The following is a 12,513-nucleotide window of genomic DNA, read 5'->3' as shown; positions in this document are numbered from 1 at the left end:
TGGGTGTATTTAAGAGACCTTGCTTAGACTTCTTCAGATAAATATGAATATTCATGTTTGCTTAAATATGAAAAATTGGGTAAACTTGTAAGTGTGAAAGTGTGATGAGATGGGGACAGAGTTTTAAAATTTTGTGTTCAATGTATTTTAGAAATATTGCTCCGGTTAAATTCCAAAATGAAACAAATGAAGCTAAAAATGCTGTTCCAGGCTAAATTGTTAGTGTGCGTTAACACAGTCAGATGGTTATAACTAATTAATGACAGTTCCAAATTGATTGTGTTTTTACTAGTTGTTATGTTGTATAATTAGTTCACATGGGATGCAGTTTGAATCTTTCCTCCCCTCCATCTTCTAGACGTATCCAAGTCCAGGTGTGAGGTGCCAGTGCAGCCAATGCGGGAGAGTTTCCCTAACCGGGGGCTCACACCAAAAGCGTTGTGAGCGACCACAGCCGCTAACGACGCTCACAACCCGCCGCTTGTACTTCTTAAGGAGTGGGGCTTATATGTATAGCAACTAGCATATATATATAAAAATCCATCCATACATCGGTTCCCTCTTTCACCATGGATCGTACTCTTGGCAGCCTTCTTTGTGTTTCTTTATGTTTGCGCTCTGCCGTTTTCCGATTTTTTCCGCCTTCGGAATCCAGATCGGCCCTAATTGGCTGTCGTCGCGTCGCGTCAATGCTCATTTGCATAAAGTTGAGTCTTTCTCAACTCTTGAAGCTCACGACGCTCACGACGCTCATGAAGCTCACAAAGCTCACAACGCGCCGCTCACAACGCCGGCCGCTCATCGACGCCAGCTTACATTGACAATGAATGAAAGACATCTGCGGTCTACTATGACAGAGAAGAGACTATCGAGTTTGGCTGTACTCAGCATTGAATCAAAACGCACAAAAGCATTAGATCTAGATAAGTTTGTGAAGTGTTTTGCTGAGCAACATGGAAATGGCAACATTCAGCTGTTATAGGCATGACAACTTCATGTTATTCTCACTGGTGAGCCTTCACAAAGCTGTCAAAATGATGACCTCAACAGAATCTGCACATTTCTGTATTTATATCTTTGTTATGGCAACTGAAAAAATCTGTTAATGAAGTGTGAGGAAAAAAAGTTTAAAATGCTACACTGGTGTTGTTATTGTTTTTAATGTCTCTTTTGTATATACATTATAATAAAACTGTCCAGAAACAAACTAAGTTTGTCTGTATGAGTTTGTAAGTGGCCTTGTGTGGTGTGTACATACTATTTCTCATCAAACTGTGATTAAATTCAGTATATATACACATCTGCCATATGTTGCCACCCCTCAAAAATTCCTGCCCCCCTCTCACCACCCCATAAATATTTTTTCTAAATCTGCCCCTGGCTGCGGGAGATCCAACTCAAACACAAAACTGGAGTATTGGGCCTCTTGCAACTGTTTGCACTTAAAACAGTTTTTAAAAATAGATGCTAAGCCACCACCACAACCGGTTGTTCTCGGTGAGTTTATGCATGAGCAATCCAGCGGTAAAAGTTCAGTGAAAGGGGCCAACTCACCAGCTCTGAGCCAGGTTTCAGTCAGGCACAGCAGATGTAACTTGTGTTTTTAAGAAGTCATTGAGGATAAATGTCTTGTGAAATGCGATCGAGTGCAATCTTGAAAGAGGCCGGCTCACTCTCCTTCCGGGGTGCCCCACCTACAGGCCTGAGGTTTTGCAGGTTCACGCCTCCTCTGTGGAAAGGAGGAGACGGAGCGCGTTGGGCCGTGAGCCAGGTGTAGGCCGATTCCAGGGAACGCCAACTACACTAAACGGTTGCAAGCAGAAGAACCATCCAGAAAAGCCTGACATTTTAATACCAGCTTCACCTTCACCAGGAGACCGTTGAGCTTACCCCAGCGTTTGCGCCTCCGGTTAGGCCTTGGGACAGGAGCGCGGCATAAACAGGCGGGTATCTCTGACAGAAGTGGAGGGGGAGGAAAATTATTTCCATCATCACACGAAAGATAAGACAGACAGATGTTCAAAAGTGACTGTCTATCATAGAGCTGTAGACCGTAAACTTTGCCAGTAACTAGTATCAGAAACAGGACAAACACTGACAGAGACACGAGGGCTGACACTAGGGGACGGCAAGACAAGACAATCTTCTTTGCTCTTACTTTGGAAAAGAAGTACTCCGATTTAAGTATACTGTACACAGCAACGGTATAGAAATACCACAGGTAAAAGGCACACATTCAGATTATCTTTAATAAACGAGAGTGCCAAAGTGCTCATTAAGATTAACTTACTTAAACCATATTTCAGTCTGTAAAAATACACAATGAATTTTTCATTACATTTTCAATCCATCGTCCGAATTTTTCAAAGACAGTAAAAATGTTTTTAAAAGATTAATAACATCAAATAGAAACGATCAATTGAGTTACACCTCAAAATTGGGCTCAATTACAGTACTTGAGGATACACAACTCATTTGCAGCGAGGATTTTCTTACCCTCAGTCATTATCGGTAGTAAATGTTAAGGGAGCACTGCTTTTAGAGCGCAATTAAAACACAAAAGGACAAAGGAGTCAAAAAGTTTAGAAACTTTTTATTCTTCATTAACTGTATGGATGGATCTTTGCATGTTGTTGTTATTTCAGTTTAAACACCCTACGGAGGATAACTTACTGTACATTGGAAACAAAACTTTCAATCAGCTGACATACAATCAATTCTTACCAGTGCATACAGCATTTTATAAGGAACAATAACTATAGAAAACCCACTGCACATGTAATTACACTGGACAGAGCAGGATCATTGCTGCCCAACATTAGAAGCACAGATGTTTAGCACTAAGTAAAGATTTCATGGGACTTAAAACTATCAACCCATTTATATGGGAGAGTCAGGGGGGTGGGGGGTGGATGGCTTTGCTTGTCCTGTTGAGGAGTTATGTTGTGTGATGAAAGACACAAAACAGAAATGGAATCCATTTCAATGCCCCGTGTTCCAAAGATATCTTCAATTTAGGATCAGGAACAGGTCTTGTAAAGATGCTGCTTAATTCAGAAAAACACTCTGCCTTCACATGTTGGACAATGTTAACATTCCTTATTATCTGTCAGAAAGATCAGGCTGCCTGGTTTTTGAAACCTACCGTAAAAATAGTGATTATATAATAACCAGTAAATTACTGTGTATTGTCTAATGATGCGGTTAGACAGCACATGTAAAATAAATGCCAGTGAAATCCTCCTGTTTCTAAAGTAAGGTTTGTAAGAAAAATCAGATGTGAAGAAACAAAATGTTTGAGTTATTCCATGATATGAAAAAGTAAAACGGGCAAATTAAATGATGTCCTATCACAATTCTTGTGGAGGCTTCAAAATACTCAGGAAAAACGAAGTCTATTCTAAACCTGGAATGTGCCAGTTCTCTGCTGTTAACTGAATAATAGTAATGAATTCTGATTTATCTTATTTGGTTTTATTGCCACAGTGACTCCTGTCTTTATACTTCAATTGCAAATGTTGAGCTGAGAAGCATGTCCTGTTAATCTACAGCCACTGACTAATCTCTAACTTGTCATGGGGGCTGTGTATTGAAGAATGGTCCTCTTGTTTAGAGGATTATTGCAGTTTTTCCTGGGATACGGAGAGCACTCAAATAGCACAGAGAGATATCAGTGGCTTGTACGTACTTTTGCATTTCAATGACAGGAATGACAATGACTTAGGAATGCCTTCTTGTTTGTCACTAAGGCCAAGAGACAATGTCATAACTTGTTTAGTTGAATTAAGAGTTTTCAGGGGAGTCCGTCTTTGATTAGCTAGAAGGCCACCTATTTATAGCTAACTTTATAGCTAACAGTTATAGCTAACTGATAAAAAAACTGTGCCACATGGATGTTTGAGGTAAACATGTAAATGCTACTACTTGCTTTATTCTGCATAATTTGGTTTAAAGCTCTATGCATTGCAACCTTTGAACGACTGTTTTATATGTGAGCCTTGAACCCACTGTATTTGAACAGCATGAAGGAAAGCTGTTTACAGTGAAAAATTCTTGGGTTGAGCTCAAAATGAAAGTCATTCCTCATTTGATAGGGGAAATTACATTAAAGCTGAAACCAAATACATCACATGTCAGTCACCGAAACAACCACATCGAATGTTTTGCAGCATTACTATATGCTGAAATGAAAAACGAGTGTTCTCAGCTGTCCGTTTTGGACATCTCTAATTGAGTCCATTTTGAGCAGCTTAAATGTTCCAAGTTATTTCCTAGCATTGTTTTGTAACATCCATGTTCCTATAAAAAAAAAACACAACTGTGGAAGCAATGAAGAGAAAATCCAAGACAGTTGTATACAAGGGGCAATGGTTATCACTGCTCGAGACAAAACACATGCACCGACGCTCACAGACAGAAACATCAAGGACAGTAGATGTGTGTGATTATTGCATGCTTAGTTTATTTGGACTTATTCTCAATTTGAGGCACATCAATTTTTTCCCCGGTGAGAAGCTGCCAAATGCCACCTCTGTAGTTCTCATTTCCCAAAGCGTACAAGAGCGGATTGAAAGTGGGTGAGGTCTTGGCCAGGATAGGTGCGATCTGTAAAAACAAGCAGAACAAGGATGTCAGAATGTAAAATCCCCCCAGGAATGTGTAGACTTTTCACGCAACACATTTATTCTATGTTTTCAGAAAACTCTGAGTCCCAGTCAAGAAAAATGGTGAACGATTGTTTTTAAATCACCACAGGTGGCGCCAAGCTTACAGTTCTTTAAAGATACACATTTGGATCCACCCATTTTTCCATATCTGCCTAATCCAATTCAGGGTCACTTAGATTTTGATATTTAAGGTATTACATATTCAACTGCTAGGTTTGTGTATCTTAAATGCAATAGATAGCAAGTTAGAATATATACACTGATATGGTGCAGTTACAGTTTAGAGTATTTGTTGTGTCCTTACCATCCTCAGCTTAGGTGAGACCAGGTTGGCGTTCTCCACAGCAGCATAGAAAGCCAGGATGCCATACGGGCTCCAGCAGAAAAGCAGCGTTTTAAGAGGAGTGTTGGGGTTGAACTGCAGACCAAGGGTTGAGCAGGAAGGACAATTAATATAAAGTAGAGAAAGGAAAGGATCAGAATGTCAGTGATTCGTTAGCCGTCAACCATGTGGACTGGAGACAAAAATACCTTTTGTCATGAGGTTTTCTACTTGGAGTAAAATCACATGCCTGGAATAATGTCTGGGAGAAGTAATGGGTGTGTGATAAGAGCATTAATACTAAGCTAGAACATAGAAACAAGTGATTGAGGGGGCAGGTTGTTTCAATCCAAGGGTCAGAGTAGACATTATTCTGAATTTACACATGTAGAGGTACATTTCTCATTATGTTTTCACTTGATTTTTGCCTTAAGTTTGGTACAATTCTTATTTCGAGATTGTCTCAAACTTTTTTTTAACCAAACCCCTATTAAAGTTTTGAGAGTTTGAACAAAATCTGGCTGTTCAGAATGAGTTTGTACAGACTGGCCCGCTGATGAGTTAGTACTGAGCAACAAACATTTTTGAGGACATCTCACATCTCAACACTTTTAGGCCAAGAGACACACCTGAACTCTTTTATCCCCCTGAGGTTTGTTCCATATGGGAAAGTGTGTGATGATGAGCTCTTTGACTATTAGACAGTTGCATTGTTCTGACCTACTGTTTGGCATCTCCACTTGGCACACTTTGTTTGTAATGAGAGTATCTCAGGCCAGCTCAGTTGACTGTAAGTAATGGGCTTATACAACATCATGTGGAGCCATCTGATTCAATCCCTTCGGAGCTCTCCTACTGAACCTGCTGTCTGCGGATATATTGTTCTTGTCAACAAACACCATCTACTTCCTCTCTGCATTCTCAATTGAAACACTCAATCCCCTCCCCCCCTGTGGCAATGACCCATATGAGCCACACTGTGCATGCTTGTCATTCAGAGTATGTTTTGTTACACTGAATGAGTGGGCTATATGAGGAAGTTGTGCGCAGGCGAGGATCCCCCTGAAATCCAGTGCAGGAAGAAACATTGCCTCATCTGCCTATGTCTGATGATTTATGCATCAGATGTAACTTTGTAAGTTACTTAGAAATGTCAGTTTATTGGGGATCAAACTTCTATGTATCATACATTTAATTAAGTTTGGCTTTGGACTTAATGAGGCAGAGATGTTTGAGTGCTTATGCCAAGTTGAGTCTGAAATCTCAGGAATGTTTCTATGAAATTCTTGCAAAAGGCTGCCAGTACAAATAATGTTGCTGGATTTGGTCGATAGTGTTTCGTTACATAACTCACCCTGGGGTTTCCAGTTTTCTTGAATTTCTGTGCAATGGACTGGTAGGAGGACATGACAACAAACACCTGAATGCCCATGTTGAAGATGCTCATTGGGATCAAGTAGGACACATAGTTCCTATCAAGAGATTAATAAACAGAGGCATAGATGATACAAAGCAATCTATTTATATCTCGACAGCATAGTGAGAAATGTGAGTATATACAGTACCTGTCTCCCTTGCTGTAGTCCAGTGTGCAGCAAGTCCTGAGGGGCTCGTAGTCGTACTCTCCCCAGCCAAAAAGTGGCATGGCTGCCCAGAAGGCAGTGAAGAGCCAGACAAAAACAGCCAGAGTTATAGCACTGCTCCACTGGAGCTTTGTCCCTGGCAAGAATAAGATTCAGACATCTGTTTTTAACACATCCAGCAATAAGAGTGCATTATTTAGTACATGTTTATTTATTTTATATTTTATATATTTTTCAATGCTATACTACAGCTATGGACACTCTCTTCAGTCATTACAAAAAATAACATTTACTCATATCCCTTAGTAGTTGTAACAAGCTGCTGTATAACCTGCAGGTCAAAAGACAAGCTCCCTCATCCACTTATTGTATTCGTTTATAAGAAATGCCTAACAGTAGCAGCAGGGGCTTTTTTTTTTAAATGGTAGAATAATAAAGACATTTTACATTTAAAGAAAAAAGTACAAGTTCCCAGGCATCCCAGTTAGTCGGTTTATTCTGTGGTTTCAGCTCTAATTAAAACAATCTGTGACTAATGTAAATGTTGACCAGTAGGGCTTGTCAGGTCATGTGTGAGCCTGTGAACCATTGGGGGAGGCAGTGCATGTGGTTTTGCAATATAGTGCCTACCTCAGGGTGTTGACTTACTAGTGCAGTACTGGTGATATCTGTCCCAGGCGATGGCTGCTATGAAGTGAATGCTGGCAAGAGCTGTCATGAAGCCCTGGAAACCATGAGTCTGGCATCCGTCTGAGCCGTAAGGCCAGTACCTGAAGGTAAAAGATGTGTCACTAGATGAGCTTGTTATTCCACAGCTGAATGTGCCAAAATAGTACTACTGTTTTTGAGCAGCTTTCGCTTTTCATGTTTGAAACCCGGGGGCAGTTCGAAAACCTCTGCTTCTGCGCACTGACAGCGTATTGACAGCACCCCTCTTGATGCTTTGGCCTTAATAGCATCATTATATCGCCTCGGATACTGATTATTAATCTCAACGACATCTGGACACTATTATCAATGCAAATACCTCCTCATTACACCATTTTTCATTTGGCCTTGATTTATATTATGAAAGCTGTGGTTACATCACTCACCTCAGAAAGCTGGAGAAAGCTGCGACGGTGGCGTTCATGGAGATGCCGATATCAGCCATCGCTAAACTGAACACTAGAAAATTGCTGGGGGTCCTCAGCTCTCTCACTTTGAGGAACGAAACGATTGTCACCGCATTCAGAAAGAAGCCCAGCAGACCTTTGGCGTAACAAAAACAGAATGTCAAAATCTCGACTGAAAACACTTTTGCTGCGACGAGAGCAAGTCAGTGCGCACAGCGGTGCTTATTACGCCACACGCAACATTACGAGACGAAGCAAAGCACGCTCTCCTTAAATGCCGGATTCGTTTATTTGTTTAAACGCTATAAGTGGTGGTTAATATGTGACTTTAAAGGGGGGGTCATCAGAAGCTTCCCTGTTTATTCATAACACCATCAGTGACCGGGTGTCGTCAAGTCCTGTCATAGGTTAATCATGCACACGGCGGGCTCAGCCCTCGTAGTAGCCTATCTGGCTGAATTCCAAGACAAAACACTCACCCTCCACCAGCAGACAAGATCCCAGGGAAAACACATCGAAGTCGGAGAAGCCATCCGGTAAAGGGTACGACGAGACCATCCTGACGCCGATTTGACACAACAAATTGCAGCTGTCACAGACTTTTCACTCCTCTCCGTCCGTTCGTTTACGATGTGCCTCAATGTGACTGTACAGAGCCCGCTTTTAAAGGGGTATTTCACGTGAAAAGCATGCAGTTTATTATGTAAAGCCCCTCTCTCACTGTCGCCCCAATCCGCACAGGAATGTCTTAATGAACATAACCGCACAAACCGTAACCCTTAATGCGCATTTGCCCGCCGCAACAATAAAGCCCTCAGTTAGTTACACAACAAGCCTTTGTGTTTTGGTGTCCTGGTGAGGATGCAGCCGCTGCTGATGAGACGACGCGATGGATCCGTCACTTTAAAGAAGCACAACAGGTGTCAAAGAGGATGCAGCCTCCTGCCAATCACCAGCATCCAGAAAGCAAGATCTCAAACCAAAACGCCAAAAGATCTCTTTGTCAGTCATTACTTTAATAACCTATTATCATAACAGGAGATTTACACGTTCTTGCCAAATTTAGTTCAGTGATTCAAGATTACATTCACAGGCTAAAGCAGTGCAGATGTATATGACACACCACTATTTCAAATTCTAAGACTTATATGTGTGACCCAGAATTTTGAAGCATAACTCAGATTATTTTAAGTGACAGATGTGAAATATTTCAGTTCACAATAGCAATCCAGCCCATTCACTGTTTCATACAAAGTAATTATTCTGAATACACCAGAGACTATACCAGCAGTAGTTTTCATCTGAATCCTTCGTCCCATGAGGCCTTTGACACTGGACTTGTTATCTTCTCATGCAGAGAGTCAAACCTCTGATAGAGACACTGACCTTTAGAGATTAAACTAACAGTGTATCTGTTTGCAGTGATAGAGGATAGAAGAAAATGGTGTTTGAGGAACTGCAGACACATATTTGATTGGCTGTGTGCCATAACAGCAAGAAGTGATGTGCAAAGTAAGTTTGTTTTCCCGTTCAGTTTTAGTCAGTCCATATCAGTGTGAATTACATTAAATCCTCCCGTCATCCCCAGCCTTCAGAGGACTTTTCATGTTTCAGCTGTAAAAGCATGTGCAGCTTTTCATGCCATTGGGTTGGGGGCCAAACAAGCATGACATTGTGTGGTTTTCAGGATTATATGATCAGAAAGCTTGTGAAATATAGGTGAAAATGTATGAAGGGCTTAATCACATGAAAATGTAAAATATCATTATCTACTTTTTTTCTAAGACATATTTGATAAAAAACAGTTTAATTAAAGCACTTATGAGCTGGAGTATTCTTTTTTCCATAGCAAGAAAGATTTAATATAAATATCAATCTATGCATGTTTGAAGGTCATCGTACTTAATAATAAGTAATAATAACTTAATGAAAGATCTTACAATAATTTGACTCCAATGCTTTGGGTAGGTTTTCTTCCAAAAAAAAAATTGTCCTGACAGAATTGAAGCGATGGTTTCACATCCCAAAGCATTGTTTGCTGTCGTGATATACTGTTGCGACTGCTGCTGTTTGTTGTCTTTGACAAATTGTCAGTCTTTGTTGCCCAAGGAAAGAGAGTGAGAAGGTATTGGGTGCCCTTTTGATGTTGATCCTAGTTTTTTCTCAATGTATATTAAACTCCCTTCTGGGAGTTTTAGCTCTTGTTTGATTTATTTTAGAGCTTTTATTTAGTAGCATTAGTGTTGACTCTGTTGTATTCACAGCCATCTTTCGCAGACGCTGCCAGACTCAATTTCTAAACTAGCTGGTGTAGCAGACTGTTGGCAAGTAGAAAAGAGGCACTGAGGTGCTCCAGAAAATGTCTTCCATGTACGTTTACATAGATGTTAGTTTAAAAACTGTTAAAGACATACATGAAAGTCATGGCAGATCTCATTTTAAGTTATCCTTACAGCTGGTTTGCAATTTTGTCAATGAAGAAGTGCTCATTGCATCCCAATTGCTTCACATTCTTATCTATTGTACTGTTAGATGCATATATACAATATTAATAATATTCAAATGCTTCAGTACATTTTTGTACTGACAGTTGCTGTACAGTAAGTATACTCTCAGGTGTATATTGGCAACCTATGTTTCTTTAATCCTATGACATTACGATATGTGCAAAAACCTGTTACTTATTCTAAACATACTTCATCACATTCATTCTTATGGGCCTTTTTGCATTTCAAGAATGACGTTGCAGTCCAGCACTTTAAAGGATGTCTTTATTGGCTCCAGTAAATGAGATTAACTACAGTGCCTGCTGTGTACTATAGAATGTTTAATTTTTCAGCTTGACGGAATACGATTGCTCAACATGTTTAGAGCCTCAGTGTTGACGTACATAATTCTAAACTGTATTGCCTGTGAATTTGAGGGATTTCAGTATGTGGCACACAACCTGCACTTATACAAAACCTTATACAACCTTCATTGCATTTGCATAGAGGTGAGAATAAAAGCCCAAGTCCTTTAAACCAGAAGAAATCTTCTTTGGTTGATCAATTGTTCTTCAAAGAGGTTTGTTGTGGTGATCACCTGAGGTTAGTATGCATGTGCTGGTGTGTTTGTCCAGGTTTTTGCCACAGTCTTGCAGAAACTTTGTAGACAGTGTGGACTGACCCTAACAGAAAACCGTTAAAAGCCATCTTTGTTTGTGTACAGATGAGATGGAGGTCTGATCTGTCAGAGTTTGAGTGATACTAATCTAGGTGACTGGAATGACAGAGAATAAGAAAACATAATTGGTCCAATTGCAGAATGTTACAGTTTCCCTATAAAGTCTCCAAAATTAAATAACTGCTTAGTTTTCCTGACTGTGTCCCCCAGATGGATACATCTTAAGTTTTGAGTCATCGACGCATCAGTGTCATACGTCTTCATGCGTGTCCCTATGTAAGAACACTCATGTCATGAGTGAGATCCAACTTTCCAAGTCTTGCAAGTTTCTACTTTGCCATAAGTACTTATATGGCAGGGTGTCGGAGAGGATGATCAAAGGTCATGTCACACTGAAAACTTTGGTGCATGAGAGTTCATGGCACATCCTGCACAATGTTTTGCATATAAGCCAGAGTATTTCTGCAGAAACATCGGTTGTTGGCATGAAAATGAGGGATGACACATTAAAGAAAAAACAACATTAAATACTGGGTTAAGGTGAGGCTCTCAGACCAGACTAAATACAAATCTACAAAAGAGATTTTCTTGAGAAATTGGGTACTATTCTTCCACAAGATACTCTCCTATTTAATGTGTTGTTGATGATGGTGGAGAGTGCTGTCCAATAAATAACTTGAAAATCTTTCCTAGGTTTCTCACCTTCAATTTTCTCTAAAATAAGTGAGTGAAAAAATATGATGTATAAAACTGCAAAGCAATCACAAATTGAACTCTCTAGTGGACTGGTGTGTGACAGACAACCTGATCCCGAATGTTGAAAAGACGAGAAATCATCATCGACCTCTGGAGGAAATGACAAAGCCATACACCACTCAGGGGTCAGCAGCGCAAAGTTCCTGGGGGTAAAGGCCACAGACACTCTGTCCTGGTCACAGCACATCACTGCTCTGGCAAAAAGAGCTGACTGCATGACTACATCGACTGCACTTCCTGCGCTGGATGAGAAGAGCTCACCTCCCCCCTCCTATCATCACCTTCTACAGAGGCACCATAGAGAGCGTGCATCTCTATCTGGTCGGGCAACTGCAGTGCCTCGTACCGGAAGTCCCTGCGCAGAGAGGTAAGGTCAATGGAGAAGATCATTGGGACTTTTTAACAACCCCCACCCTTCCAAACTCTACACACCCATAAAGATGGAAAATTGCACTGTTTCTGGAGCCACTGAAATGAACAAGATATAAGGGTTTTAGCACCCTTGATTTTGTGTTATGGAATCCTTAACTTGGACTAACAGACATCTTAAAATAAGGTGCTTTGTTCAACTGATAATTATACCATATAAACATATAACAGATGTTACTGAAGAAATGGTAAAATAATACAATTTTGAAAATGTCTCTTTCTGAAGATTCAGGGGCAAAAAGTAAAGTCAAAAGCAGGATCTTAAAGATAGAAGGTAGTTAAAAACAGAATAATCTAAGACAAACTTCAATCAAGTAGTTGTTTGCTGGCTTATTTGTTGACAGTCCAATGTGTAACTTTCCCATTGATGTGGCAAGCAATCACACACACATACACACACACACACACAGTGTGCACGCTGTAGCTTTTTAACAGTCTAGAACTTTGTGTTGGACTGAGATATGAAGATAATATGA

General features: G+C 40.3%; 1 protein-coding gene across 1 annotated transcript; it reads right to left on the bottom strand.

Moving 5' to 3' along the window:
* Nucleotides 1–4,356: 4,356 nt before the first annotated feature.
* rgra (retinal G protein coupled receptor a) lies at nt 4,357–8,564 on the bottom strand. Its single transcript, XM_072390364.1, has 7 exons — nt 8,167–8,564; nt 7,667–7,823; nt 7,221–7,342; nt 6,555–6,708; nt 6,344–6,461; nt 4,972–5,085; nt 4,357–4,605 (listed from the first exon to the last, which is right to left on the bottom strand). The coding sequence occupies exons 1-7, from the start codon at nt 8,243–8,245 to the stop codon at nt 4,462–4,464; spliced, it is 888 nt and encodes a 295-aa protein (XP_072246465.1). The 5' UTR covers nt 8,246–8,564; the 3' UTR covers nt 4,357–4,461.
* Nucleotides 8,565–12,513: the final 3,949 nt, after the last annotated feature.

Source organism: Leuresthes tenuis, unplaced genomic scaffold (genome assembly GCF_036924035.1).
Source record: "Leuresthes tenuis unplaced genomic scaffold, fLeuTen1.0.hap1 SCAF_8, whole genome shotgun sequence".
NCBI lineage: Eukaryota > Metazoa > Chordata > Actinopteri > Atheriniformes > Atherinopsidae > Leuresthes > Leuresthes tenuis.
The sequence above is the reverse complement of the archived record's forward strand: the minus strand, read 5'-3'. Positions and strand labels throughout refer to the sequence as shown.

What these genes read in the sequence shown, in the direction of transcription:
- rgra (XM_072390364.1), bottom strand. Translation starts at nt 8,245, where the DNA reads ATGGTCTCGTCGTACCCTTTACCGGATGGCTTCTCCGACTTCGATGTG. An exon ending in ATCTTGTCTGCTGGTGGAGG is followed by an intron (nt 7,824 to 8,166) that starts GTGAGTGTTTTG and finishes GTTACGCCAAAG; the next exon opens with GTCTGCTGGGCTTCTTTCTG. An exon ending in ATATCACCAGTACTGCACTA is followed by an intron (nt 6,709 to 7,220) that starts GTAAGTCAACAC and finishes TATTCTTGCCAG; the next exon opens with GGACAAAGCTCCAGTGGAGC.